This window comes from Suillus clintonianus (genome assembly GCF_016758775.1).
Source record: "Suillus clintonianus strain FC179 chromosome Unknown DEU56scaffold_12, whole genome shotgun sequence".
Lineage (NCBI taxonomy): Eukaryota > Fungi > Basidiomycota > Agaricomycetes > Boletales > Suillaceae > Suillus > Suillus clintonianus.
Window position 1 is genome coordinate 144,105 of NW_024539236.1, and position 23,513 is coordinate 167,617.

The following is a 23,513-nucleotide window of genomic DNA, read 5'->3' on the forward strand; positions in this document are numbered from 1 at the left end:
TGTGCAGTATTGGTAAGGAGAGCTGTCTTCAAAATTGCATTTTTGTCAGTACATCACCCATTGGGATATCTAAAAAAAAGGCTCCCCGCCCAACCCTCCGAACGTCGCAACTTGAAACTTGTTGAAAGAACCGTTGCCAACAAACAATCATATGAAGTGAAAGGGTCTTGGGGCGGATGATCTGCACCGGTGCGCTCTCCGATCATCCCCGTGGGACGACCCTGACGAGCCCTTCTTTACCCTTCAAGTAATTCCGACACCGGTACCCAGCTAATGCGAGAGCGTGATGGTTCAGTCGTTCTGTGAAGCTTAGGAATACTTTATTCCTCGCTATCTTTCAAACATGCCCAATTCTCGTCCCTTTGGAACCATACCAGCCCCTTGGGAAGGATGATGGTCTGTAGGGTTGGGCACGCTTTGCTCCATGCTTCCGCGATGCTCTTTTCATTGTTGAAAGAAGCAGGTATACCTGGAGCCATGAACGTGATGTATTTCAGGGCCTTGAACTGTGCGAGACTCGAGCCGATCTCGAGTAGAATTTCCTATGAGCAATAAGCAAACGAAAGAGATGAAGCCACGTATAAGATGAAAAACCAACCTGGGTGTAGTGCGTCATGAGAACGACGAGATGGAAAGCCTCAAGATGAGGTAGCCGGTCTGCGATGAGGGGAAGGAGTGTGACGGGGGGGTCGCTTTCGAAACTCATGACAGTGAGCCTCTTTATCGCTGTAGTTGATAGTAGCAGTGTATCAAGGGATGAACAGACGTCCCCAGGGTAAAGCGACATGGAAACACTCTCCACGGGTCTGCCTTTCAGGACCTCCCCGATAATACTGGGGTACGACAGCACGGTCCTAAAATGCTCCAACTTCGGGAGCGCCTTAGGATCCAGCACGAAGTTATATTCCTGGTTAAACCCTCTCAGACAGAGTTCTGTTATATTCGGCTGCATAGCCAGGAACCTCGCCAGCGAGCGGTCACACCGCATGGACGAGGTGAAAGCCGTGAGCGAGAAGGAACACCCCTGGAATATCCATGCGACATCAGCGGCGTTGTCTGTTTGAGAGAAGTCGAGAATAAGTGTCGTGAGCGATTTGAGTCGCTGGAGCGCGCGATTTAAGAGGCGGAGGATATTGGCGGTGATGAGGTTGTTAGCGAAGTCGAGATCGATAGAACGGACGTGTCGAGAATAGGTGTCGTTAGAGGCAAGAGTCTTAATGAGCTGCAAGGCTCTGACTGACGACGTCTCTGATACGTTACGGTAGACCGCACGAGATGCGGTATCGTGGAACACGGAGCTAGTGCCAAGGACTGGGATGAGTTCACGACGTTCGAGGTGATTGAAGACGAGCTCAAGGGTCTCGACAGGTAATACAGAGGTTATCGAGCGTGAGCCGTCCATGATCAGTTCTCAGTGCTCCTTCCTGGTTTGCTTTCAAGCCCGTTTTCTCAAGTCCTTGGTTGATGATGAGGTCAGGAACGCAGTTGGATTATTATAGTATCATGGCCACATCGGGTTTCCTAGACTCCACGAAACAAAGGAGGAACAATTATTTGTGTAACAAGCCATGTATTTACTATTGCACGTCTAGGGGTATCGGATGAATGAAATCATGCAGATGCGTCCATCATATCACCGTATCTAGATCCACCAATTACTGGACTTTGACAGTCTTGGGAGCAGGGATACTCCCCTCAGCGATAGCCTCTGCGCGTTGACCCTCAGCCTCAATCTCTGCAATGAGATTGCGCTCAGCCTCTTCACGCTCAGCCTTGCTCTTGTTCTTCATTGATGCCTTTTGAGCAGAGATGCGTGCGCGGTACTCGCGGTACTTGTCATCAGTGCCGAAAATGCGGTCGCACCACCGGAAAGAGGTGGAGAAGTTGTTCGTGAAGGCCATGTGGTGGAAGTCATGGTGCTCGGCGCCCGACCAGAAGGGAATAATGTGCTGCAACGACCAGGGGAAGTCTAACAGAACGTGTCAGCGTCGATGATCAGCTACTACGAATAGATACGAACCGTAACCACTGTGAGCATCGATAGCTTGGAAGAGACGAAGCGTAATCCAAATGTAGACAGTAAAAATGTGCAAGTTATGAGTGTACCAGCAGTACAAGACAGGTCCAGCAATGGTACCGGTGCCAAGAATGAAGACCTCAGCAGGGTGTGCGTATTCAGCAGCAAGACCGAAAGGAGCTGAATACTTGTGGTGAATCTTGTGAATGTGCTTGTACAGTGGACCAAAGTGGAGCGCCTGGTGGGCTGTGACAATATTATCAGCAATGAAAGCAAGGATATCTCACGAAGTCACACACCAAAGTAGTGGAACATATCCTCAAAGACGAAGAAAATAGCGATTTGCGGGAGCATAGTCGTCCATGAAGGGAAGGGGACCTGCCATGTATTCATACCAAAGTTCTCTGCCATGGGGTGGAATAACCATATCTGGCAGAGCAAGAATTAATTTTTGAACGTTGGATGCAGCAAACCATACTTACAGCTGGAAGCTCAATGGTGAAATGCGAGAACAACACCATTTTCGTGCACTCCCACTGCTCTTGGGGAGTGGGAACCTTGTTAGGCTGGAGTTTCCACTGACGGAAATAAGGAATAGCGTCGATGATGATCCAAGGAATGGAACGTCCAAAGTATACAAACTGGAAGGAATATTGAGCAAAAATGCATGAACCTTGGGTAACGGGAAAAAAAAACCTCGTGAAGCAAGAAACTCATAAGGCCAGTTGCAATAATTGGGTTGTCAATCCAGATGTACCAGGCAGCCCACATCTGCTCAAGCCAACTAAGTTTCGTGAGGTCAATGTCTGCGTAGAGCTGCTGAGCAGAAGTCTGGGCCACGTGCGCAGCGGCAGCGGCGACGGTCGTCGCGTTGAAAGTCATGATGGTGGTGGTCAAAAGTAAAAGAGACGGACACTTTTCAGTTGAACACTCCTCAAATTTTTGAAGGAGGACAATTTGAAAGTGAGAATCCCAAAGCAGAACCACACGACTTTTTAGCTGTCGCATTAATTTATGGCGTGAGCCGTCGGATAGCCATTCACCCAATCACAATCGACTTACCTAACCCGTGTTAAGTCCAAAAATAGGGGTATCTGCCGTTTTGTCTCCCTCTGTCTCACACCTTTTTATCGTCTGGACTCTGCCTGGACTAGTTGTCACAAAGTGGGCAGGATGCAAAATTAGGCTCGCTGGTGATGAGAATCGTCAGGAATTGCCTTGGTGTTGTATGTGACTTTTTTTTAAAAAAAATTACTATCAGCGTTTGCTCGTTCCCTCGCGATTGCTGTCCTTCCAGTGATACTTCTACGGTTGCGGACCATGGGGGTTTCAAAGAGGTGCATTACAAGAAATTAACATCAAGGAAACGTATGCGAACCAAGCAGGTATTAGACTGGTAAATCGAAGGAGTAATAATGGTATAACAACTGAAAATCCACATCTAAGGGAAATCGATAGCGAGTCTGCCGGGAACATACAGTTCGGGTGCACCCCTCGAATTTTGGCGCACCCTGTACGGGTTCCTTTCCAATCTGTACAAGTGGAGGGAATAAGCTGATAGTACGGGTTCATGTTCTATGGTAAGAGAATTCTCCACATCGTACTCCTCATCTGAATCAGCGGCGTCTGATCCTATTGCATTGTCCTGGTTGTCCTCTGGGGCACTCACGGATCGTGAGGGAAGTGCAACAAGTGTACGTGGTGACTGAGATTCAAGCTTGATTTTTTTCCTAGGTGAGGTCTCAGGGCTGCTGGACTCCTCTTCTTCCTCGAGTTGTCGTTTGCGGCTCTCGTGTGCGGGTGGAGATTCAGTCCATCCCCTGAAAATGACACATTAGGCGAAAATGATTGGGATCAAGTGAGCTACGCACCGAGATGCGTCGCCGCCGCCGGAATATTCATCGTCTGTGTTATCCACGTCCTCTTGAGGCGAGTTGGGGCTGCTTGGCTGGCTCAAAATCTCTTGGAAAGGGAGTTTACGTCTCCCATTTGTGGGCGGAGTCTCAGGCGTTCCCCTAAAGCCTCGCATTAGAATTCGACGAGTCGCACGAGCTGAATCGTGTCACGTACTGAGGATTGGCAGTGCTCCGTAAACTCTCATGGAAGGAATGTCGGCGCCAGTTAGGGCTGCTTGGGCTGGGAGACTGAGACCTTTTCCTAGAAGGTATCAATTAGAAACTAATGATTGCAATTGTAAGCGAGGTACGCACTGAGAATCACCGTCATCGTTATATTCATCCTCTTCCGCGTCTTGCGGGTGCTCTTCGCTCTCGCCGGCACTGCCGCGCAAATTATCATCTTCTTGATCTTCCTGATCTACTTCGCCCTCATCACTGCGACTTGAATTTTCATCATCTGCATCTTGATGCTCGTCTTCACTCCCTTCGTTCAAGGCTGCATCGCCATTCACCAACGCCCAATGGACACTCCGGATCAACTTGCGCACGAAGTTCTTCCCCGCGACCGCTGCCAGGCGGTTCAGGAATTTTTGCATTTCATCCCTCTCAGCCTTTTGCTCGATATCCGCGAGAGTGACATCAGCCAAAGCGTCTGAGGCCTCGGCATGCGCAAGCCCAAGTTGGGTGTTGAGGTGAGCGCGGTTGCGATGAACTTCGGCGACCATCTGTGCAAACCATGTGGGGTCGTTGGCGAGAGGAGGTGGAGGGGGGTAGGTGAATGTCATGAGAGGCGGATCGAGGGGTGGGTTAAGGGAAGCAGCAGCATTTGGGACAGCGGGGAGCGTTGCGTCAGATTCGTCGCGTGGTGGGGAAGGGAAACGTTCAAAAGGGTAGTCATCCCTTGTATCATCTCCGGATTCTTCAGCATCGGATGCGTCCTCATGAACAGGAGGATCGACTTCCTTCTCCTTGCCTTTGCCCTTCAGGTCTGAGGCAGTAGCGGTTGCAGAAGCTTGTGTTGAGACTCTTGAGTTCTGGTGTTCAGTGCCAATTGACATTATAGTGATATTTTGTCTTCAGTGTCGTGCTGGTAAGCAAGTACAGGGGGAGGAATAAATGAGAAGCCAAGAAGAAATTGATTGTAAAAGTACCTACAGATCATCCACAACGTCCACAGCCACTTAAGGTGGAGGGCCACAGCACCGGGCTATTGTCTAATCGAAGTCCACTTAACCCCTGCCGTTCGCGGAAACCACATATTGATCCAATTAAGTATGATGCTTATGGGGTTCCTGAATTGTTGGACTTGCCTTTTGGGGATGGGATGTGAGACATATCCTGCAAAAAGGTTCCATCAACGCTATTGTGAGCTTCATTTGGTTGTTGAGGAGAGACTCTATTGTATTTCATAGGACAAAGCTACGGGTAAACAGCCAACGAAATGTCGTACCTTGGCGGTCGTTTCAAAGGTTGGGCTACTGAAATATAAAAATTGATAGCTCTCACCTGGCTCTCACACTTTGGATGCAGCCCTTCTTGTACGAACAAAGCAAGAGCCCGGGACCATGGATCCAACTTTAAAGTAGCGAGGTCGAAAAACCAATTCATATGCGATCAAATCTTATACACAGCCAATACTCGCATTGTGGTTAACATTTTATCAGAACAACGTAGCCACGCCACACAGATGTTGTCGCTGTGGTCTAGACTTTTCGTGAACATGAAGAAGACACATACTTGAATATGTCATTACACGGGTACACGAGGTTCACGAGCTCTGATTGTTTCTGGATCCGTTGCAAGCTCATCTTGAAGGATGGCCCGCTCTTGTGATATCTGGAACTTCATGCGTGTGCGTTATAGCGAACAAAATTCGCTGCTATTTTTGTCGCACAACAAGTCCACGCTGAGTATTCTGCTTAGGAGGAGACTACTTGTAGATTACATTCGGTTGATCCGTTCGCCGTCCGCAAAGGTGAATCTAAGACACGTCGGAAGGATTTTGAAGTTCTGAAAAATATCTTGATCCTAGTGGATTCAATTACACAGGAATACAACGACAACGAAAATCTGAAACAGTAACTAGTCAGCCTGACCACGAATCATGGTACAGTAACAACATGTAGCGGCAAATAAGATCAACAGCGAATGGATGTTCACACTTGATTCATGTCTTTCGTCTCCATGAATCAACTGCCGGCTCGGAGACAACATCATCATGGAGTACTAAGGCTAGAGATGTGTCGAATTTAGCAACCGCGAGGGATGGACAGGAAAGACTAAAACTCACGCATCTCGGCAATTCGACCAGCGTGTTCCATGTTCCATTTTGCTCAAATCAAGCTCAACATGTCCTCTCGGGATTACCATTGCAGTGTCAGGAGAATAAAATGGGTGCTGGGAAGCTGGAGGTACCCAGAACAGCAGGCGTCGATTGGGTCCCACCATCCATCCATCAGCTCCCAACAAGAAAGGAGTTGAATGGGAATCATGATAAGGGGGGCCCTCAAGCAGGTCAGCGGGGTCGCGCAGCGCGTGTCCCGAGGTGGATGAAAATCGAATGAAGTGACTGTTCCAAGTGTCAGACACCACAGGATACGGACTTTCCTGTGTGCGAGGTTTTGTGTCCAGAGAGAGTGCGGAGGAAGGTGGCTGCGCTGCATCCCACAGCCGGACAGTCTTATCCGAAGAACCAGACGCGATGCGAGTACCATCCGGTGAGAAAGAGACTGACAAAACTTCTTCAGTGTGCCCCCGCAAGGGCTGACCCAATGACTGTCCTGTTGCTGCATCCCACAGCCGGACAGTGTTATCCCTTGAACCAGACGCGATGCGAGTACCATCTGGTGAGAACGAGACTGACCAAACCTCTTCAGTGTGCCCCAGCAAGGGCTGATCCAATAGCTGTCCCTTCGCTGCATCCCACAGCCTGACAGTATGATCCCAAGAACCAGACGCGATGCGAGTACCGTCCGGTGAGAACGAGACTGAGCAAACGGAAGAAGTGTGCCCCTGCAAGGGCTGACCCAATGGCTGCCCCGTTGCTGCATCCCACAGCCGGACAGTGTTATCCCTTGAACCAGACGCGATGCGAGTACAATCCGGTGAGAACGAGACTGACAAAACCGAGCCAGTGTGCCCCTGCAAGGGCTGACCCAATGGCTGCCCCGTTGCTGCATCCCACAGCCGGACAGTGTGATCCCAAGAGCCAGACGCGATGCGAGCACCATCCGGCGAGAACGAGACTGACCAAACCTCTTCAGTGTGCCCCCACAAGGGCTGACCCAATGGCTGTCCCGTTGCTGCATCCCACAGCCGGACAGTGTTATCCCTTGAACCAGACGCGATGCGAGTACCATCCGGTGAGAACGAGATTGAGTGAACCTCTTCAGTGTGCCCCCGCAAGGGCTGACTCAATAGCTGTCCCGTCGCTGCATTCCACAGCCTGACAGTATGATCCCAAGAACTAGACGCGATGCGAGTACCATCCGGTGAGAATGAGACTGAGCAAACGGAAGAAGTGTGCCCCTGCAAGGGCTGACCCAATGGCTGACCTGCTGCTGTATCCCACAGCCGGACAGTGTTATCCCAAGAACCAGACGCGATGCGAGTACCATCCGGTGAGAATGAGACTGAGCAAACGGAAAAAGTGTGCCCCTGCAAGGGATGACCCAATGGCTGACCCGTCGCTGCATCCCACAGCTGGACAGTGCTATCCGAAGAACCAGATGCGATGCGAGTACAATCCGGTGAGAACGAGACTGAGCAAACGGAAGAAGTGTGCCCCTGAAAGGGCTGACCCAATGGCTGTCCCGTTGCTGCATCCCACAGCCGGACAGTCTTATCCGAAGAACCAGACGCGATGCGAATACCATCCGGTGAGAACGAGACTGACAAAACCGAGCCAGTGTGCCCCTGCAAGGGCTGACCCAATGGCTGCCCCGTTGCTGCATCCCACAGCCGGACAGTGTGATCCCAAGAGCCAGACGCGATGCGAGTACCATCCGGTGAGAACGAGACTGACCAAACCGAGTCAGTGTGCCCCCACAAGGGCCGACCCAATGGCTGTCCCGTTGCTGCATCCCACAGCCGGACAGTGTGATCCCAAGAGCCAGACGCGATGCGAGTACCATCCGGTGAGAACGAGACTGACCAAACCGAGTCAGTGTGCCCCCACAAGGGCTGACCCAATGGCTGTCCCGTTGCTGCATCCCACAGCCGGACAGTGTTATCCCTTGAACCAGATGCGATGCGAGTACCATCCGGCGAGAACGAGACTGACCAAACCTCTTCAGTGTGCCCCCGCAAGGGCTGACCCAATGGCTGTCCCGTTGCTGCATCCCACAGCCGGACAGTGTTATCCCTTGAACCAGACGCGATGCGAGTACCATCCGGTGAGAACGAGATTGAGTAAACCAAGTCAGTGTGCCCGCTGATCACAGTCTGAACAGCCGTCCAGTTCAGATCACGTCCGGATGCCACACGAAGGTTATTCGGAAACCTTGCAGTAAAATTGGTAGCTATGCTGGAGTTGAAGGGCGAGAATGGCAGCGCTGATAAATATAGATGTGGCGTGCTTTGCAAAATCATGCCACCAAAAACTTGAATGAATCTTTGCACGTCCATTGCTATGGACCGCACATCTTCGTACCCAGAATGACCCTGTAACTGTTTGTGAGCGTTCCATCGACACTGCCTAGTAGGCATGTGCTCACCTCCAGCCACTTGCCAAGGAGTGGAAGCACAGTAACTGCGCCGCTGAGTGCATTGAGAATACCAAGCACTTCAATCCAGAAGAGGAGTCGATCGTCGTCGAAGAACGATCTTATTTCCTTCGCGAGCTCATCGTGGAAGTCTGATGTTTGAACGTGGGTAGCCCAAAATCGGCAGGAATAGGACAGATGGGGGGGAATGGATCTTTTGACTCGTTGGGGCAGCTCGGTGTCTTCGGAATTAGGGAGGTATGACGACTCCAAATCGCATATATTGAAGCGAAGGCCATGTTCCATCACTCGAAGTGACGCAAATGCAAGGTCGCGTTGTTGCGCCTTGGTAATCTCAATGAAGAAGTCTCCGCTTGATGATTTGTCCGTCAGAAATTCTTGGAAGGTTGCATGAAGGGGTCGGATGGGGGTATATGAGTTGGTGGTACCGCTAAGGAGGGCACCCATGCGATTCAGCACCACCTCTACATCGTAGTGATCTTGATTCTCCGGAAAATGGTGTCGCATAGCATTCAGTGAAGCTAAAGGGAGGGGTTTGGCTGTGGCAAATATCTGTCCCATCACGGAACGAAATCTCGTTATTACTCGCTCGTACTGGGCTGTCGGACACTTGTCCTTTGGCATGATTTCTGTTAAAAGGAGGCGATACATATCATACAACAAGTTTTTCCGCTCCCCGTGATAGCGGTTCACGACAGCATTGAAGCAATCTATTGAGGATAAGCCGGCATAGGGTTCCTTAATGTATCCGCATGCGAGACGCGCCCACTCGAAGAGTCCATCGGCTTTTTCAGCGAGGACTGCAAGATCTGTGTCCCGAAACTCTGGTAGCTCTTTCAGCTCCTCGGATACGAAGGTATGAATGTCGTGCTCCGCGACTTTCTGTGGGATATCGTCCATTGACAACCGTAGAACATGATCAGCATCTTTAAACGCCTTATCGATATCATCAAGCGGGCGAGAGGTGACAAGAATCCGAAAGTTGGATGGAAGTCCGGTGATTTCGGGAAGTCCTTCTTGCTGAAGTCTGCCGGAAAGTATGCGGAGGAGGTTACGCCGCGTCTCCACTCCACCACTCTCATCCAGCGCTTCAATCACGATCAAGACAGGCCCTACACTTGACGCAGAGAACTTCTTCAGTGGGTCCATGAGAAGCTTGCGCCACTGTTGGATGATGTCTGGCGTGGTCTTGAGCGACTTTGCATCCTTAACGGCATCCGCCAATGCTCGTTTCATCCCCGGATCGCAGTCAGCAAGGTCCTGTGCGATCGTGGAGAAAATCTTCTCATGCCGACGGTCTGTTTCTCTATGCTTGTCGAAACAGAAACAAGAACCAAGCCCTCCCGCCTCATTGAACCAGTTGGCAATTGTGTGGGCGATGGCTGATTTGCCCTTGCCTGCAGGGCCAGATAGCCACAGCACGCGCTCGGCATCATCTCCACTGTCGTTGATCCAATCTGTGATCTGCGACAGAATTGCCGTGCGCGTCCCTCGTAGGCATTGTTTCGTGGTATTTAGACCGGCACCCTCTGCGTAAGCCATACCGCTGAGATCTAGTGTTTCACCTGGAGGTGTTTAAGTGGATGCAACGTCGGAAAGCATATCCAAAAACTTACCCGTACGTTGGACAAAGATGGCTACGTCCCGATCAACTTGGTCCCTGAATTGCTGCATAAGCCCGTCTAACACGTCACTGTACCGCTTGATCGTATCATCTGTTTCGGAGACAACATTTTTCTTGAGTCTGATCCCTGTGACGATGGTTGAACATTGAGAATATGTGAAATGTGATAATTCGACTACTCACAAAAGTTCTTGGTTTCTGAGTAATCCCTGATGAAACGGGCACACTCTTGAGTCTGCTGAGCGATCCGTCCGACAATAGTGTGCATGGTCGAAATCTGGCTAAGAGTATCCTCTTGGGTCATGAAGCCGTAAACTTGTTCCAATTTTATGAGAAGGCCAAGTACCGATTGGTCGCGCCCCGCTTGAGCGAGAATAATCTACATGAAATCATAACTCTTGAGCAGGAGACAGAACTCCGAGCGAACCGAACATACTTTGGATGCAGCAGACAGCACACCCAGCGCTATCTTTGCGTATGGATGTACCTAAACGACAGGATCAGTTCTGGTCCGATCAAGAGAAATGGTCCATACATTCGCGACCTCCCCAATGGCGGTGTCGAAAACTTTGAGGGGTTGGAGATAAGTAGTCTGTAAATTGTCTGCTGCAGCGAGACCAGCTGGGGCATTGTTGGCGACAGATACTATAGAATTGACATGTCCTCCGAGTGGTCTCATGCCTTCCATACCCTCACGGGCACCCTGAAGATCGACTAATCGAGGATCGGGACCGTCCTCCTCGCCAGAAGGGGCAGTTTGAACCTGTGCGACCGCAAAAATTCAGAGAGTGAAAGAAAATCATTGGACGACAGTACCTTCAAAGCGGGTTCTTCGGGCGGCTGTTGGTTCGGGCGGCAACTGGGATCCTCAGATGTAGTGGGATGTGGATGCGGCGTGTCCTTGGTGCTTGTGAGAAAAACTGAAGGATAACGAGTTCGAGTACCTACCTCGAGATTCTGACTCGGCGTATCTTGAAGGTCGTTCTGGACCGCAGGGATGTGGTTGCGGGAACGTTTGAACCGTTTCTGCACTATGTCAGCCATATTCACAATCAGGACACTCGCAACTACTCACAGAAAGTTTCTTTTTCATGCCTTTCGTACATTTCTGCATGAACTTCCGGAGTTCGCTACGGGTTTGGCTCTGAACGAAGAATGTGTCAAAAGCAGTGATGGATTTCATGAGCTCATGAGGCTACATACTGAGGTTTCACCAGCGGTTACTTCGCAGGCTTCTGCAGGAGGATCTGTCCTAGTATGGTCTTTGCTCATGACGAGTGATCGACTAGCTAGTGTGAGCGAAGTGGGGGTACAAGAAGTAGGGTTCTGGCGCTAATCATAATTACCCGTGCCACAGCTAGTACTTGGGAATTCGGATGCGATGGGATTTCGTGAAACCGAACGAATGAAGGAGCATTGTCCGTCATTCTACAATCATTGTCACGGTGCACAATTAATTCGCTAGCATGATTCTGCCACGTACAGACAATTAAATGTAAGATTCTGTGTCAGTTCATGAACGTGATTCAAGCCTATAACGACATTCGTTGTCCAATGTTGTACATCCACGGAACTCCTTCAGAGATCGGAGAAATCGCAGATGGCAGTCGAGACCAAGTTTTACCGCAACATCACCATCAACACGTCCACCCTGACCATCGCGGTTCAAATCTACATCGATGCGCCCATCATTGGACACATCCTCTTCGTCTCAGCTACGGGTGCTCTCAAGTTCAACAGCAACATAGAAGTCGACTTCAATGGAACTCCCGGGGACCTGGCGTCTGGAGTTGCGGACATCAAAACCGATGCAAACGACGATGTTGTCTTGTTCTGGGACTACACGTGTCTTGGAGTGGGGTCAAAGGGTCCCGCATCATCTTCCACATCTGAACTTCGAGGTATTCCATTTCGCGGTTTCATTCCCATGGGATGGCATAGCTCACTCTAGCCTGTAGATCTGGAATACAACCCTTGAAAGAACATATTCTTGCTGGCAGAGTGCGGGCTGCACTATAATTGTAGAGTTGTTCTGATGTATACTGCTGAATTAAATTTGTCGCTGATACCTTTTCCGCACCTTGATTCCATTATGGCGGTAAAATTCGGACCCCGCTGGTAAATTCTTTGGTTGGGACTGCAGAGAGACTGCATGTTAGTTGATGATAGACATTCGGTCCGACAGGCTGGACAGATTTTCAGTAGTTGTCCATTATGCATTGCTATACAAATACGTGCCATGTACCTGACAGTAATTGGGATGGAAGAATGGAGTGCAATATCATGAGTGTCGAAAGCGAGTTTGCCTGTCCCAAGATACCGATTAGGTCTTACCAAGCCAACCGCGACACAGCCAGTAACCCTCTGCAGAGTCAGCGCGACTTGACTCCGGCTTGATATAATGTACGAGGTGGAAGTTGGGTTCTAGGCATTCCTTTCTGAACTCTTGCAGTAATGGATGAGCGAAATGCTTCAGCCTGTGATAAATGTATATGAGTAACTCATCTTCCGGACAACGAAGGACATACAGTAATATCCCACCCCCATATACCTTCCCCCGTTCATCCACTTGCCTAACAGTTAATGCATCCTTTGCAAAATCGAAGACTGCATGACAGATATCCAAACTCATTTGCGAGTCCCGAATTTTGCTTCCGGAAAAATTCGCTGCCATGTCGCTTAGCACAATATCCGATGTACCCTCAGGATTCTGTGAACTCTTCAGCGCATCTCGTACGACGCGCGCGGAACCCGGAGCTAGAAAGTCCATCTGCAGCGTCTGCACACCTGGTATTGGAATAATTGGCAGCAGGTCCAGTGCAACAATTTTCCCTCGCCCGGCAGTCTTATTCTTAGGTTCGACGCTCCAGGAACCGCGTTTCTGCACCTTCGCCTCTTCACGTAACCCAAAGTCTTCTGCATTGTCTTCCGCGTCCATGGTCCACCCTAATCTTTCCGCGACGACCTGGCTCCATCCGCCTGGGGCTGCACCAAGGTCCACGACACTGCGCACGCTAGGACGTGAGAGAAAGCGCCCCCACTTGTCATTAAGCTCGATGAGCTTGTATGCAGAGCGTGAACGGTAGGATGATGGCGAGGACATGCGGGCCTTGACAAAAGGGTCACGGGATTGTCGTGCTAGCCATGATGTGCTCGACTTCTTGTACAGAGGAAGCGTTGGGCGGAATGACATTAAACTAGAACGGAAATTTAATAAAAAACGGGAAATCCGTTTCCGGACGATCGAAGAGTGGTTGTTTGTCAAGAGCCTTTGATCCAAACATCACGTCAACAGGACAGGCGCAACCTGGCGAAAACGGCTTAGAGCTAATTTTCAAATGCTGCAACGTGCATTATCTGTGCCATACTATTACGTCTGTCCTAGTCACATCAACATGTAACAACTGCGCCTTGTGATCCCACCTTTCTTCCTCCCACTCAACCATCCGATCTGCTAAGCGTCTCAACGATTACTGCGATGTCTAAAAAACTTGCACCTTACGGCCTTTGGGAATCCCCTATCACAGCTGATGCTATCGCTGAGGATGTAAGTTCTCCAGATCGTCTCCGATCGCTCGATCTCTGAAACTGATCTGCACCGTAGAGCGTCTCCATGAGCGACATATTTGTAGACTCGGTCACAAAAGATATCTACTATGTCGAACAGCGTGCATCGGAGGGTGGTCGATACGTGCTTCTGAGCAACACGACTCAAAAGGAAGTTTTTGGTAACTTGAAGGACTTCAATGCGCGCACGCGTGTTCATGAGTACGGTGGAGCTGCTGCTATCGCTTATAACGGGACCGTGTACTCTTCAAATTTCGCGAACTTCCGTATCTATGCTGCAAAAGATGGGACGATCAGACCAATCACACCAGGTGCCTAAGTTCATAATCCCCACATTCTAACCCCGTACTAACGCTCCGTGCGTAGAGGACCCGAACAAGATTTATCGCTACGCAGATTTCTGCGTGCACCCGGTTCACACAGACCTGCTCGTCGCTATTAAAGAAGACCATACCCATGACACACCGCAAACCGTGCGGAACTCTCTTTGCGTCATCAACTCCACAGCTACGACTGTCACATCCTTGGTTTGCACCGAGGATGCACAAAACGAATTCTATGCAGCGCCGACCTTCTCCCCCTCTGGCGATAAGCTCGTTTGGCAATTTTGGAAGCATCCAGACATGCCTTGGGAGGGCGGTCAGCTATACGTGGCTGACGTCCACTACAATTCCAACACCCATACACTTAGCCTGAGCAACACGAAGCTGGTAGCTGGTAGCGCTAGCACAATCAGCGCGTGTTACCCCTTGTGGGCCTCCAACGACAAGCTTGTCTTCACTTCTGACGAAGGCGAGGAGGGAAATAGGTTTGCAAACTTGTGGGAGCACACTCAGGCATCCACCAAACCAGTCCTCGCGTCTGTTGTGCAGCAAGACTTCTGCCAGCCACCCTGGACGCTTGGAAATTACCCGTTCGCGTTCCTGGACGAGAATGGTACAAAAGCCATCTGTGTTGCATGGCATTATGGCCGAAGCGTTCTGTATGTTGTTGATATCACCACGGGATCCTACAAGGAGATCAAAGACGAATCCTTCGACTTTGTAGTTGTCGAACATGTCCGTCGTCTGTCGGACTATAAATTTGTCTTCACGGGACTACAAAGCAAAGCCTCTGGTGCAGCTGTGCTTTGCACTCTTACTGGACCATCATTCGTGCCCAACTTTCAGGTGCTCAAATCTACCGCATCGACGTTCGCTGTACCGCTCCCTGAGGGTATCATTTCGCCTCCAATCCCTTATGAACTTACACTGGCAGGTGGCAAGATTGTGTATGCCGTGTACTACGCTCCAAACAACCCAGCTTATGACGGTTCGAACATTCCCGGAGAGAAACCTCCCTGTGTGCTTGGCGTACACGGTGGTCCCACAGGATTAGAGACCCAGAATTTGAGCTGGCTGAAGCAGTATTTCACAAGCAGAGGATACGCTTGGTAGGTTCTGGCGACCCCCGCGTGATCATCATGCTCATCAATTTCAGGTTGGACGTGAACTACAGTGGTTCCTCGTGCTACGGACGCGCATACGTGTATGTTCCTGTTCGCCGTCATATTTTACATGGAGCGCGCTGAATATGTGACTAGGGAACGCCTCAAAGGGAACTGGGGTATTACCGACGTAAGCGACTGCATCGAAGCAGTCCAATCGCCCAAACTCCAGCCCCACATCGACACTAAGCGCACTGCGATCCGCGGCGGGAGCTCGGGTGGATATACTGCCCTTGCTTCCATTTCCCTTCCCTCCTCTGCAGGAAGCAAGCCGAAGTTTTTTGCAAGTGCCACGAGCAACTACGGGATCTCAAACCTGGAACTACTTGCGAATGATACGCATAAGTTCGAGCTTACGTACATGGTCAAGCTTCTCGGTGGTACGCTGGAAGAGAAACCGGAAGTGTACCATGACCGGAGCCCAGTGTATTTTTCTTCGCGAATTGAGACCCCATTGCTCGTAAGTTTTTGTGTTGATGAAGTACGTTCTGATGGGTAGATCATGTTTCCGACAGGTTCTTCAAGGCAATGATGATGAAGTTGTTCCACCGGCACAATCGTGGACTATTATTGATGGGGTCATTAAATCCAAAGGGCATGTTGAGGCGCACTTCTTTGATGGCGAACAGCATGGGTGGCGCACGTCCGAGACGATCAAGAGGGCGATCGAGTTCGAGAGGGAATGGTACGAGAAGACCATGGTGAGGACCACTGTCGGCAAGTAAGGAAAGCAGTAGTGTTTCATTGGCGTTGCGATGTTGTACGATATGAGCAAGGGAATTGAATGAAAAGATATTTGTGTGAATCCGAAAATACCTGACACATGCTCTTTCCAACGGAGTTCACTGGTAGTATATGATGGGCATTGACTTAGCTGTGAAGAGGTAGTTGCGATGAAGAAGCAAACGATTTCAAATGCCACGCCTGCGCAATAAATAATATAACAATAATAAACAGCGTTTGTTTGGCAAAAGCTTTGGATTCAAACAAACTACGTCGGGATCCCCAACACCACAACGACAACCTAGGCGGGACACCATGATGGCCGCTTCGTCTCCCTTCACCGGGTATCACCAGGTGGACTCCTTTTGTCTTGACGAAGAATATCTATCAGAAGATGATGTTTTCTATGTCACGCTCGACCTGGGTGCCGTTGAACCAACCTTGCTTTCCAGTAGCTCAACCTTCAGGCTTGTAGTAAGCACAGGACCTTATCTGTCGTAGCACCACTACAAGAAAAACAAAGGGCTTAGATACGCCCACGCCATTTCTGCAGCTTTCTGGCTCCTTCTTCACAGGCCAGCATGATATACAGTTACGAGGGAAGTCGCATGGACGATTAGGAGAGGATGGAAGCGCTCCTGCTGGCAACGATTCTAAAAATGTTGCGCCAGTGGAAGATGCTGGTCACGGACTTGGGCGCGTGATTGGCAGTATTACTGGGCCTCAACCAAGAAAACGCAAGCAACAGCTTAAAAATGGGAAGGAGAAGGGTATGTCCGTCCAAGAAGAGAGAAAAGACGATGATATGGATACTAGTTGATGTCGCCGTTGAGGTGATGTGTACTACCTTTGTCGTATCGTCTTATTGGCGTCACGACTGTAGCCGCAGGCGCTTGCTGCCAGAACAATTGTTTGTACACAATGCGGTCACCGAGATGTCTCATCTGGCATGATTTATTTTACTGACTTCCCCAAGATGACGCTACGTCTCCCGACGCTCGAGCTGGTGACCGATACGTGCAATCACAAACCGGTAGACCCATTTTCTGGGGTGGTCTTCGTTTGGGTTCAATCACCCTCAGACTTATATCGCCAGTATATACTCATTCATGGCTACTACGACTTATAAGCCCCTCTGACAAATTTCTTATTTGTTCACAGACTGCAGACCATGTTTCTGGACCAGGCAAGATTTGCAACCAATCATCAAAGCACTTTCCCGCAGACGGTAACCTCCTTCGCATTCAACAATATCCATATTCACTTCGCTCGGCGGTGTGGCCATCTGCAAGTCTACTGTCGGCTCGTGTCAAGTTGCAAGAGCCAACGCCGCCATAATGCATTCAACTTCGAGAGGTTTCAGTTTTTCCATCACTACAGTCAATTTTTGCAACACTGGGAGATGGAACACATCGAGTACGTTGCTGAATTCTTGCTGATCCGATGTAAGGTGGAGAGTCGTTGATTCAAGACATGGTTATGTGACCGTGTCAATTCTATCACCGGAACCTAAGGAAAAAATGATCCACCACGATGGTTTCCAGATGAGGAGAAATCAAATCGTATAGCGTTGATGGATGTGTCTGAAGATGGAGACGGCGTATATTTTTGCATGGAGCAGGTCTGGCAGGAAGATCACATCGGTTGAGGAGGTGTAGGTGACGTAAATTTGGTGCGTTGAATCTCCTAAGCTCTCCCCAGAATGGACACGAGGCAATAATTTATTCCACCCTGCTGCAGTCAGTCACCCTCCCTTCAAGATGTTCTAGTGCGCCTTCGCTATGTGGTACCAATCTACCTCACTAGCTAAGCAGACCAAGACACGAAGCACATCGACCTAATTCTAAAAATCACACTTCTATGTAGTTATAGTAATCAAAATGTCATCAGTTTCCATGTCCCAGCACTCCCCTGACGAAATATAAATGCGAAGACATTGCCATTGATGCAGTCCCTTCGCCCACGACTCGGACAAATAGGAGCCTCGGTTACTAGACCCGGATGCCCGCCTATTCCCAGTGTAAATAAACATAAATACACTATTTCTTCCCATCGCCAAGTTAACTTGGTTCTCTCGAGCAACTAGTTACGATCAGCTGGTGGGTCGATACTTCAGAGATCATACCAAAAACTGACGACTGTATGACTCAACCACAGGAGAACGTCACTGTGTTTCACCTACCACGACAGGCCAACATATCCACAGTATCTTAGGACGCCCCTCTAAGTCACTACCATGATTCCGCGAATCTCCAAGCGGTACGCCAGCACTGCCAAACCCAACCCCAAATCTCGCAAGGGGACAAAGGGTCTAAATGGCGCAACACCGCAGCGTCAACCCGTATCGCCAGAAGAGCAGGCACGCGCCGTACAGCGTCGCATCGAGAAGGCTGAGCGAGACGAGCGTATGGACATAACCATGGCACTGACCCCGGTCAAAACGTGAGTATGTTTGCTGTATTATTCTCCCCCACCCCCGATATATTCGGTGTCGAACGGCTACCTCGAAGGAGGAGCTTGCTGGCGTGGCTCCATGATGTCATTTTCGTTATTTCTGGAACTACCCTTATCGTACGTGTAGTCAAGGCACGCGTATCTCATTTTACCCTCGCTTGCTTGTCTTTGTCTTTGTCTTCGGTTCTGATCATGCTCTTCTCAACAGGTACATGGGAGGTTTTACCCGCCCCCGTGACCTTCGCGCTCTATACTGGTCAAAGAATGGTCCCTACGATGAACAGAAGAGGTCCTACGAAACGCCCTCTGCTGCAGCCTACGTCCCCCACACTGTCTACCTTCTCGAAGCTCGCTACCTAACCAAACATGGCGTAGGACGTGCTGACTCCATCGAGCATGTCGTCGGCGTCTGCCGCGAATGTGATTTCCCAGATATTCTTGCCAGATACAACTCTGCTGGTTCTCCGGGAATTGAAACCATGGACAATGCCCGCTGGCCCTGGGTAGCGCGAGCACGTGCAAAGCGTGTCAAGTGGTGGAACCCTGGTGAAGATCCCAAGGAGTTAGCGAGGGGGTTTACTGAAGACAGTCAACACGAGGCCGAGGATGGGGCAGCATTCAGCAGCGAGAACGAGGAGTTTGGTGTGGCCGCCAAGGGAGCATTGATTCTTCCCAAGGTGACTACGACTGGGCAACAAGTACGAGCGTTTCATTCATCAGCCCGTCACCCGTATCCCTCCGAGTCTTACAATGAGGAGCACATCGTCCCCAACTTTTACGTCAAGCACAAGAAAGATCGCAAGCGCCAGGCAGAGAAGTTGATGAAATCGCCTGTGACGCCGTCTACCACCTCGCCATCTGCAACTGATGCTGCTGGTCCTGAAGTTGAGGCTGCTGAAGAAGCTGCCCACGATCCGACTCGACAAATCAAAGCCGTGAAAAGACGCAAGCATGAAGAGTCCGCACTCATGGAACACCTCTCTGACTCTATTCTTGGCGACGACCTTGTTGCCAGCACGCGCCGCCTTGTAACCAAGATCCCTGTTGAGTCCTACGACAAGGACGGCAATCTTGTGCACCCGAGCGGGTTTGTTGTTCCTGGCAAGGGCCACTCCAGCACTAGTGATGCTGCACGTGCCAAGGAGCGGTCAAGAGATGAGGACGAAGAACGCGCTGCACAGACAGCCTCAGTTGCTGAACGTGTCCTTGAATCTGACTTCGATCATGTGCATTCTGCCATGGCGAGTACGCGCCCGCGCTCTCACAAGGTGCCATTCGAAATCAGGGAGCCTGACGGGACGGTGAAACATCCAAGTGGCTTCGTTCCTCCAACTCCCGCCAACGAATTCAAGTATTCCGACAGTGCCAGTCTTGAGCGGGGTCTTGCAGGTGCTATTAGCAGACAACGCGCTCGTGATGCCGGTAACACGAGCTCCACGATCGTGAAGGGCCGTCGTTTACACACCACTGCCGTTGTGCGTGCAAGCGAAGTAGCGCTTCCAACCTGTCTCTCGCAGCCTGTACCCGCTACTGAGGTTGACTCTCAGGTGTCACCGGAGCCCTCCGAAAGTGAGCCAGACCTTGTGCGTACTACCCGTGCCAAATATCTCCCAACTCTTGCACAAAAGCCCTTTTTTCGACCCCTCTTGACATTGACAGTCTCTACGAGACCCCTTGCCAACAGTCTTGTGCGCCTTTCGCGTGCACTTCCCCGCGGCCTTCCTTTCTATGCCTCCATCGAGCCTGAGGACCGCAAGTTTTCGGACTCCTTTTCCTCTCGCATGCGCAACCTCCGTCTGAACCGTATGCAGGACCTCGCCGTAGCGATGGCACAGGAGCTGTCTGGTGCCCGTGGCGGCTTCGTGGGCATCCGATTCTCTCCTCAGGAGAGAGGACGAGGTGTGGATGGGGAGGGGCTCGAGAAGGCTTTGGACTGGGATAAGCGCGTTATCGGCGTTGGAATCGGCAATTGGTTCCCCCGTGCACAGGAACTGAAGGAGGGATTCAAGATGGATTCAGAGGAGAAAATCACCACTCCGTACACATCTGAGGGGACGCGACTGGACAGCGGGCCTTTCAAGGTGTATGGGCTTGACGCATGGGGCAAGCGCATCTGTGACGAGACGGGCAAGGAGCTTGCGTACCCGTCGGAGCGTGCGCCTGCCAAATTGTCTGCACTTGAAGAGGCGCAGACAGAGCTGTAGAGCAACATAAGGAGACTAGGGGAGATGGAGAAGCGTAAGGCGGAGGAGGCAGGCGATTGCGAGGAAGTACCCGATGTTGTTGGTAGGGGACTTGTGCTATTGCTTTACTCTACAGACGGTCGGTCATAGAGATTGTATTTGTATCATACCCATCATCACACTTGTCTTCTTACAGTACCAATATTCAAGCATTTTGTTTTTCGTTGCAAAAGATATGCTGAACTTGATCATGGGAAATATCATACAGCCGCTCAGTCCAAGCATCACCAATCATTGATCAAAACTTAAAAGTTATAACGTCTTCGCCCTCCGTTATCAAGATGGGCGCTCTTCAGATATTCCAACATGTCCACTATTCCTACAGGAACCTACGTTATCATGAATGCCACAACGCACACCTACCTGAATGTCCTCGCTTTCCAGCCCGTTCCGGGTGACATCGTCAATAGTGTTGGAAATTACTTAGGAAATGACATGGTGTGTTTACCCCATGCTCCGATCATCGTCACTGCGCCTCATTGTGTCCTTCGCAGTGGAACGTGTTGAAAACGGAGTCGTGCGGGATAACTATACAATCCTACGGAACTGGCGCTTTCCTCGCCTTTGATCCCTCGAACAAAACCGACACTCCTGCTGGTAGCGTCGTCACCAGCACCTCAATTTATCCGTGGAATCTACAGAAAAACACCGCAGTCCCATATGCCTGGTAGTAAGTGTCGAATCAACATTCATCTCTGAGCAATAATGAGGTTTAATCTTCGAGCACAGTATCGTGGATAATTATACTGGTCAAGGGCTTTCTGTGAAGAACAACTCTGCTGCGAACGCGGCACAAGTACGCCTCAGACATTTTCTGTAAACTGTGTCACTTAATGTTGCTGCCAGGTTCTCGAAGCGAGATTGACGCAGAACGGAAGCCAAGCTTGGTTCTTTATCCCAAAGGAACCCCTGGCTGGTACCAACTAATTGACAATCAATATTGGAGGAATGATGTGCTCGGAGAGTCGAGACTTATTTTTACCCGATGAATTTGATTGATGCAAAGTGTTGAACATTGGGGATCTTTAGAATCACGAGCCGCCACGAAGTCGAAAAGAGTTGAGTGTGACTTTAAACGCGAGAGATTTTGACCATTGCAGACATAAGTTCAGTGTATGTTCTGCAGGCTTATGATAACGCTGTCTGGCCCCCGTGAGTAGCATGTGGGCTCGGGGATGGTAGGAGATAACTGTGCATCGCGGACCACGCGGATCGCTAAGAGTGATGTGAAGCATACAGCCATCTAGGAGGGCGCAAGCAGGGAGATGGAGTGTCCTCGAAGTCTCCCTCTGGCAACCAGTACAAGGTGTACAAGCGCTACATTCCCTACAAACTCGTGACAAACTTGTAAGGGTCTAGTAGTTCAACTTGTGGGTATGCCATTTCGCATGATGCGCGGATTGATCACACAATCCTAGGGTGCGCTATAGGTTCGAAGTACGAGCTCACCGGCTGTCCTTGATGATCGTCGACTCCGACGCGGATAGTAGAAGCAACTTGAACGGCGCCGCTGGGCAAGCTTTACATTTGTGCACGTACACCTTATGTATACGCATTAAAACTCATGAGACCTCGGAGTTCGCGCATTTCGTTGTATCAGCTATGAGCTTTACATTCAACACATTTGTTGTAAAAACTTTGCATCTCTGATAGTACTTGCATACATGCTACAAGCCTCTGCAATTCTGTTCGAAAGGGATTGTATACCATACAAGGCAGCGACCGGCCTTGCACGCCAGCCAGCAGCACTTTACCAACTAGTCACTAGTTGGTACCAGGAATGGGTTCCTTTGCGATGAAAAACCAAGCTCGGCCTGAGTTGGCTACATTATTGTCCTCCTCGAGAACCTGACAAAATTAATGAGGAACACGCTTTACAAGAAATGATTGAGGCCTACTTGTGCCCCGTTCGCGACAGAGTCATTCTGTACAGCCAGAGCTTGTCCGGTGGACTTGTCCACGATGCTGTGTTCGAGACGTTAACCTCACTTTTGTCGTAGAGTGGAACCTTGTCACCTACTTCCATGCATATGGGACCGCAGTGTTTTGCTGGAGACTCCACGCATAAATGGAGTTGCTGGTGACGACGCTGCCAGCAGGGCTGTCGGCTTTGTTTGACGGGTCGAAGGAGAGGAACGCGCCAGTCCCAAAGGACTGTATGGTCACCCCACCCGACTCGATGCTCGCTACATTCCACTGCGAGAGATATAAACAAGCGCCTGATGAAGAGCAATGAGGAAACGCACGATGTCATTTCCCAAGTGATTTCCAACACTATTGACGATGTCACCCGGAACGGCCTGGAAATTCAACACATTCAGGTAGGTGTGTGTCTTGGCATTCATGATAACATATGAGCCTGCAGGGATGGCGATGAAGTTGGACATGTTAGAATACTTGAGTGAAGAGTAGTTGTAGTATGACTTTTTACTTGGATGAATTTATACAGAGATGTGATGGGCGTCTGGCCCCGGCTCACGGGTTTTCCGACGTATCCTCGGGAGTGAAGACAGAGATTCTGGCGTTGCCCTGAAACATTTCCGCGGTCAGGGCAGATTATCAGTTACTAACTTACGACTTAGGTCCAGGTCAGTTCGGATTGTAATCATCTCCGCACCTCTCCATACTCCACGGCCAGAGCAAACATGGTTATTGAATGTTCTGAACGTAGAGATCTGACAAGTAGATGTGCGTGCATGTCATTAATGGGGTACAGGTTCCCACTCGATCATGGTTCAAACGAACGCTCATCGAGCACTCAGCGCTCATCAATGACG

At 50.2% G+C, this 23,513-nt stretch overlaps 10 protein-coding genes across 10 annotated transcripts; 4 read left to right on the forward strand and 6 right to left on the reverse strand.

Moving 5' to 3' along the window:
* Position 1: 1 nt before the first annotated feature.
* Positions 2-1,475, reverse strand: DEU56DRAFT_881596 (uncharacterized protein). The gene is made up of 2 exons (XM_041356107.1): positions 599-1,475; positions 2-542 (listed from the first exon to the last, which is right to left on the reverse strand). The coding sequence occupies exons 1-2, from the start codon at positions 1,400-1,402 to the stop codon at positions 321-323; spliced, it is 1,026 nt and encodes a 341-aa protein (XP_041212151.1). The 5' UTR covers positions 1,403-1,475; the 3' UTR covers positions 2-320.
* Positions 1,469-3,105, reverse strand: DEU56DRAFT_782322 (uncharacterized protein). The gene is made up of 6 exons (XM_041352088.1): positions 3,080-3,105; positions 2,714-3,016; positions 2,500-2,658; positions 2,317-2,446; positions 2,021-2,263; positions 1,469-1,969 (listed from the first exon to the last, which is right to left on the reverse strand). The coding sequence occupies exons 2-6, from the start codon at positions 2,897-2,899 to the stop codon at positions 1,656-1,658; spliced, it is 1,032 nt and encodes a 343-aa protein (XP_041212152.1). The 5' UTR covers positions 2,900-3,016; positions 3,080-3,105; the 3' UTR covers positions 1,469-1,655.
* Positions 3,106-3,324: 219 nt separating this feature from the next.
* Positions 3,325-5,420, reverse strand: DEU56DRAFT_782325 (uncharacterized protein). Its single transcript, XM_041352089.1, has 6 exons — positions 5,366-5,420; positions 5,226-5,311; positions 4,228-5,151; positions 4,088-4,174; positions 3,889-4,032; positions 3,325-3,837 (listed from the first exon to the last, which is right to left on the reverse strand). Exons 3-6 carry the CDS (start codon positions 4,971-4,973, stop codon positions 3,459-3,461), a joined length of 1,356 nt encoding a protein of 451 aa, XP_041212153.1. The 5' UTR covers positions 4,974-5,151; positions 5,226-5,311; positions 5,366-5,420; the 3' UTR covers positions 3,325-3,458.
* A 787-nt stretch (positions 5,421-6,207) lies between these two features.
* On the reverse strand, positions 6,208-6,372 carry DEU56DRAFT_719124 (uncharacterized protein; the record flags this gene model as incomplete). The annotated part of the gene is made up of 1 exon (XM_041347656.1): positions 6,208-6,372. A coding segment is annotated over one exon (165 nt), but the record flags the coding sequence as incomplete, so codon positions are not given.
* Positions 6,373-12,202: 5,830 nt separating this feature from the next.
* Positions 12,203-13,526, reverse strand: DEU56DRAFT_881604 (ribosomal RNA methyltransferase FtsJ domain-containing protein). Its single transcript, XM_041356108.1, has 2 exons — positions 12,792-13,526; positions 12,203-12,740 (listed from the first exon to the last, which is right to left on the reverse strand). The coding sequence occupies exons 1-2, from the start codon at positions 13,454-13,456 to the stop codon at positions 12,587-12,589; spliced, it is 819 nt and encodes a 272-aa protein (XP_041212155.1). The 5' UTR covers positions 13,457-13,526; the 3' UTR covers positions 12,203-12,586.
* Positions 13,527-13,538: 12 nt separating this feature from the next.
* On the forward strand, positions 13,539-16,208 carry DEU56DRAFT_782346 (Alpha/Beta hydrolase protein). Its single transcript, XM_041352090.1, has 6 exons — positions 13,539-13,810; positions 13,868-14,141; positions 14,197-15,262; positions 15,310-15,357; positions 15,413-15,776; positions 15,832-16,208. Exons 1-6 carry the CDS (start codon positions 13,742-13,744, stop codon positions 16,039-16,041), a joined length of 2,031 nt encoding a protein of 676 aa, XP_041212156.1. The 5' UTR covers positions 13,539-13,741; the 3' UTR covers positions 16,042-16,208.
* Positions 16,209-16,357: 149 nt separating this feature from the next.
* DEU56DRAFT_909129 (uncharacterized protein) lies at positions 16,358-17,377 on the forward strand (the record flags this gene model as incomplete). Its single annotated transcript, XM_041357071.1, has 4 exons — positions 16,358-16,513; positions 16,563-16,809; positions 17,016-17,134; positions 17,201-17,377. The coding sequence occupies 4 exons, from the start codon at positions 16,358-16,360 to the stop codon at positions 17,375-17,377; spliced, it is 699 nt and encodes a 232-aa protein (XP_041212157.1).
* An 898-nt stretch (positions 17,378-18,275) lies between these two features.
* Positions 18,276-20,697, forward strand: DEU56DRAFT_909130 (uncharacterized protein; the record flags this gene model as incomplete). Its single annotated transcript, XM_041357072.1, has 2 exons — positions 18,276-18,481; positions 18,702-20,697. The coding sequence occupies 2 exons, from the start codon at positions 18,276-18,278 to the stop codon at positions 20,695-20,697; spliced, it is 2,202 nt and encodes a 733-aa protein (XP_041212158.1).
* Positions 20,698-20,911: 214 nt separating this feature from the next.
* On the forward strand, positions 20,912-21,838 carry DEU56DRAFT_81535 (uncharacterized protein). Its single transcript, XM_041353774.1, has 4 exons — positions 20,912-21,174; positions 21,231-21,406; positions 21,466-21,532; positions 21,583-21,838. Exons 1-4 carry the CDS (start codon positions 21,043-21,045, stop codon positions 21,661-21,663), a joined length of 456 nt encoding a protein of 151 aa, XP_041212159.1. The 5' UTR covers positions 20,912-21,042; the 3' UTR covers positions 21,664-21,838.
* Positions 21,839-22,380: 542 nt separating this feature from the next.
* On the reverse strand, positions 22,381-23,123 carry DEU56DRAFT_978088 (uncharacterized protein; the record flags this gene model as incomplete). The annotated part of the gene is made up of 4 exons (XM_041359675.1): positions 22,381-22,584; positions 22,635-22,701; positions 22,757-22,932; positions 22,983-23,123. The coding sequence occupies 4 exons, from the start codon at positions 23,121-23,123 to the stop codon at positions 22,501-22,503; spliced, it is 468 nt and encodes a 155-aa protein (XP_041212160.1). The 3' UTR covers positions 22,381-22,500.
* Between the last annotated feature and the right edge of the window lie 390 nt (positions 23,124-23,513).

What these genes read in the sequence shown, in the direction of transcription:
- DEU56DRAFT_881596 (XM_041356107.1), bottom strand. Translation starts at nt 1,402, where the DNA reads ATGGACGGCTCACGCTCGATAACCTCTGTATTACCTGTCGAGACCCTT. An exon ending in TCATGACGCACTACACCCAG is followed by an intron (nt 543 to 598) that starts GTTGGTTTTTCA and finishes TATTGCTCATAG; the next exon opens with GAAATTCTACTCGAGATCGG.
- DEU56DRAFT_881604 (XM_041356108.1), bottom strand. Translation starts at nt 13,456, where the DNA reads ATGTCATTCCGCCCAACGCTTCCTCTGTACAAGAAGTCGAGCACATCA. An exon ending in TATGGGGGTGGGATATTACT is followed by an intron (nt 12,741 to 12,791) that starts GTATGTCCTTCG and finishes CATTTATCACAG; the next exon opens with GCTGAAGCATTTCGCTCATC.
- DEU56DRAFT_782322 (XM_041352088.1), bottom strand. Translation starts at nt 2,899, where the DNA reads ATGACTTTCAACGCGACGACCGTCGCCGCTGCCGCTGCGCACGTGGCC. An exon ending in TGAGTTTCTTGCTTCACGAG is followed by an intron (nt 2,659 to 2,713) that starts GTTTTTTTTTCC and finishes TATTCCTTCCAG; the next exon opens with TTTGTATACTTTGGACGTTC. An exon ending in TCACCATTGAGCTTCCAGCT is followed by an intron (nt 2,447 to 2,499) that starts GTAAGTATGGTT and finishes TTGCTCTGCCAG; the next exon opens with ATATGGTTATTCCACCCCAT.
- DEU56DRAFT_782325 (XM_041352089.1), bottom strand. Translation starts at nt 4,973, where the DNA reads ATGTCAATTGGCACTGAACACCAGAACTCAAGAGTCTCAACACAAGCT. An exon ending in CGGAGCACTGCCAATCCTCA is followed by an intron (nt 4,033 to 4,087) that starts GTACGTGACACG and finishes GCGAGGCTTTAG; the next exon opens with GGGAACGCCTGAGACTCCGC. An exon ending in GGCGGCGGCGACGCATCTCG is followed by an intron (nt 3,838 to 3,888) that starts GTGCGTAGCTCA and finishes TGTCATTTTCAG; the next exon opens with GGGATGGACTGAATCTCCAC.
- DEU56DRAFT_782346 (XM_041352090.1), top strand. Translation starts at nt 13,742, where the DNA reads ATGTCTAAAAAACTTGCACCTTACGGCCTTTGGGAATCCCCTATCACA. An exon ending in GATCAGACCAATCACACCAG is followed by an intron (nt 14,142 to 14,196) that starts GTGCCTAAGTTC and finishes CTCCGTGCGTAG; the next exon opens with AGGACCCGAACAAGATTTAT. An exon ending in GAATTGAGACCCCATTGCTC is followed by an intron (nt 15,777 to 15,831) that starts GTAAGTTTTTGT and finishes TGTTTCCGACAG; the next exon opens with GTTCTTCAAGGCAATGATGA.
- DEU56DRAFT_81535 (XM_041353774.1), top strand. Translation starts at nt 21,043, where the DNA reads ATGTCCACTATTCCTACAGGAACCTACGTTATCATGAATGCCACAACG. An exon ending in ATTACTTAGGAAATGACATG is followed by an intron (nt 21,175 to 21,230) that starts GTGTGTTTACCC and finishes TGTCCTTCGCAG; the next exon opens with TGGAACGTGTTGAAAACGGA. An exon ending in CTGCTGCGAACGCGGCACAA is followed by an intron (nt 21,533 to 21,582) that starts GTACGCCTCAGA and finishes TGTTGCTGCCAG; the next exon opens with GTTCTCGAAGCGAGATTGAC.